Source organism: Mesoplodon densirostris, chromosome 17, assembly GCF_025265405.1.
Source record: "Mesoplodon densirostris isolate mMesDen1 chromosome 17, mMesDen1 primary haplotype, whole genome shotgun sequence".
Classification (NCBI taxonomy): domain Eukaryota; kingdom Metazoa; phylum Chordata; class Mammalia; order Artiodactyla; family Ziphiidae; genus Mesoplodon; species Mesoplodon densirostris.
In genome coordinates this window covers 52626433-52629307 of record NC_082677.1, presented here as the reverse complement: position 1 = coordinate 52629307, position 2875 = coordinate 52626433, and the positions used below count along the sequence as shown (strand labels likewise).

The 2875-nt window shown below is 43.1% G+C and overlaps 1 protein-coding gene across 1 annotated transcript; it reads right to left on the bottom strand.

Moving 5' to 3' along the window:
* Positions 1 to 265: 265 nt before the first annotated feature.
* LOC132477474 (acidic leucine-rich nuclear phosphoprotein 32 family member B-like) lies at positions 266 to 1593 on the bottom strand. Its single transcript, XM_060079837.1, has one exon. The coding sequence runs from the start codon at positions 1250 to 1252 to the stop codon at positions 482 to 484; it is 771 nt and encodes a 256-aa protein (XP_059935820.1). The 5' UTR covers positions 1253 to 1593; the 3' UTR covers positions 266 to 481.
* Between the last annotated feature and the right edge of the window lie 1282 nt (positions 1594 to 2875).

Here is a 2875-nt window from a genome sequence, read left to right as displayed (position 1 = left end):
AGCAAGATCTTTTCAGATCTGTCTCCTAAAGTAAAGGAAATAAAAGCAAAAATAAACAAACGGGACCTAATTATATTTCAAAGCTTTTTTTTTTTTTTCAAAATGTTAAGATTTTATTTACAAAGCTTCTTTGTTGTACAGAAAGTAAAAATGCTATTACAATCTCAGTGTAACTGGCAGCCACGGACCGTTGACTCACCAATCATAGCTATCCATGCTACAGCAAGACTCTTACACGAAAACCTAACGATGCTTACAATTTTGTTGGGGTGAAGTCCCCAAGCTTGGTGGTAGATTTCCAAGAGGGACTAAATGGAGGAAGGCGGAATGTCACAGGAACTATTCTTTGGCTCTTTGGGTGGGTGGGTGTCCTGGGGTTTGTATCACAGCTACTTTTTTTTTTTTTTTAAACAGCTACCAAATCCATGTGAGCAGTCCAACCAATACTGAACAGTTCTTTTTTTGCAGGTTATTTGGGGTCTTAATCATCTTCTCCTTCATCATCTGTTTCTCTCTTCCTCTTTTCACCTTTCCCGCTTTCTTCCTCTTCTTCATCCTCATCCTCATCTTCATCCTCATCATCTTCTCCATCATGTCCAAATTCTTCTTCCTCCCCACTGACTTCATCTTCATCCTCCTCCCCTTCTACATCTTCGTCTTCATCTTCATCCTCTTCATCATCAAACTCTTCTTCCTCACCATCCTCATCCTCCTCCTTGTCCTCATCTTCTCCTTCTTCATCATCCTCTTCTTCATCCACACCATCTACCTCGGCATCTGAGTCAGGGGCTTCACGATCCTCTCGGTCATAGCCATCCAGGTAGGTCAGCTGGGGAAGGAGCTTGAAGACACTCTCTCGGTAGTCATTCAGGTTCGTAACCTCACAGTTAAACAGATCCAGGCTTTTCAGACATTCCAACTTTTTCAAAGGTTCCAGGGTGCTGATATCTTTCAGTTTATTTCCACTTAAGTTTAGATGTGTAAGATTTGGAAGTTTTTCTGCTAACATATCCAGACCTCCAAAGATTCTATTGTCACTGAGCTCAAGCTTTTTCAATTTAGGTAGTTTGGGGAGATTTGAAACTGAAATCAAGCCTACATTTATTAAACTGAGGAACTCTAAGTTCACAAATTCAGCTGTTAGGCCCTCAATTTTCCCATCATTTGATTTGCAATTGTCCAGGACAAGTTCTCGAACAGCTGCCGGGGTCCGGTTCCTCAGCTCCAGGTGGATCCTCCTCTTCATGTCCATGTTTCTCTCTTCCCCCCTCTCCAAACTTAACTTTCCGCGGCGGGGGAGGAGGGGGGAGAGGCGTCCCAGCCTGCACAGCGAGGGCCGTCAGAAGGGGTCTGCTAGCAGCAGAGGCCGGCAGCGCGGTCCCGGGTGGTGGGCGGCGTGCGGGCAGGCGAGCGGAGCCCCCGGAGCCAAGTTACTCACGGGAGCGGAGAGAAACCATGGAGGGAAAAGGGGGCTGGAGCGCAGCGCAGGTCTCACTACCGCCGCCCCCGGCCGCGGCCCCGCACTGCGCTTAAACCGGCGACGCGTCGCGGGTGGCTGCTCGGCTCGACTCGGCCCCGCGCGGCGCCGCTCGGCTCGGCGGCCGCCTATTTCAAAGCTTTTACATAGCAAAGGAAATCATCAACAAAATGAAAAGGCAACCCATTGACTGGGAGAAAATATTTGCAAATAATATGACCGATAAGGGATTAATATCCAAAATATATAAACAGCTTGTACAACTCAACATCAAAAAAACAAATAGCCCAGAATAGGGAAAAGAACTGAATAGACATTTTTCCAAAGAGGAAATGCAGATGGCCAATAGACACGTGAAAAGATACTCAACATTGCTAATCATCAGGGAAATGCAAATCAAAACCACAATGAGGTACCACCTCACACCTGTCAGAATGTCTATCATTGAAAAGAACACAAATAACAATTGTTGGTGAGGATGTGGAGAAAAGGGAACCCTCCTACACTGTTGGTGGGAATGTAAATTGGTACAGCGACTGTGGAGAACAGTACAGAAGTTTCTCAAAAAACTAAAAATAGAACTACCATATGACCCAGCAATTCCACTCCTGGGTATATATCCAAAAAAGCCCCAAAACACTAATTCAGAAAGATATACGCACCCCAATGTTCATAGCAGCATTATTTACAATTGCCAAGATATGGAAACAACCTAAGCGCCCATCAATGAATGAATGGATAAAGAAGATGTGGTATATATACAATGGAATACTACTCAGCCATAGAAAAGATTGAAATTTGCAGCAACATGGGTAGACTTGGAGGGCATTATGCTAAGTGAAATAGGTCAGACAGAGAAAGACAAATACTGTATGATATCACTTATATGTGGAATCTAAATAATACAACAAACTAGTGAATAAAACAAAAAAGAAGCAGACTCACAGATATAGAAAACAAACTAGTGGTTACCAGTGTGGGGTTGTGCTGGGGGGAGCAATATAGGGGTGGGGTAGTGGAAGATACGAATTACTGGGTGTAAGATAGGTCGAGGATGTATTGTACAACATGGGAGAATATAGCCAATATTTTTCAGTAACTGTAAATGGAAAGTTACCTTTAAAAATTGTTAAATTTTTTTTTAAATTAAATGATAATTAAAAAAAAGAAACACGAAAGAGGCTCACTGAGAGGTAAAGGCAGGCTTCAAATGCCGGACTCCAAATCCTATCTGGTTCTTGTCAAACCACACTGATTTGACTCCCTGTGATATTACTGCAAACTGGGTATCCTTAGTGTGTTTCTAGCACTTTTATGAGCTTTTTCTCACTTAAAAAGTTTAGAGATTGGAATAAATCACCTCAAAGTTACTTCCCAGATCCGTCACTTATTAAAAGG

Excerpts from the sequence above, each read along its gene's own strand:
- LOC132477474 (XM_060079837.1), bottom strand. The coding sequence starts at position 1,252 with ATGGACATGAAGAGGAGGATCCACCTGGAGCTGAGGAACCGGACCCCG.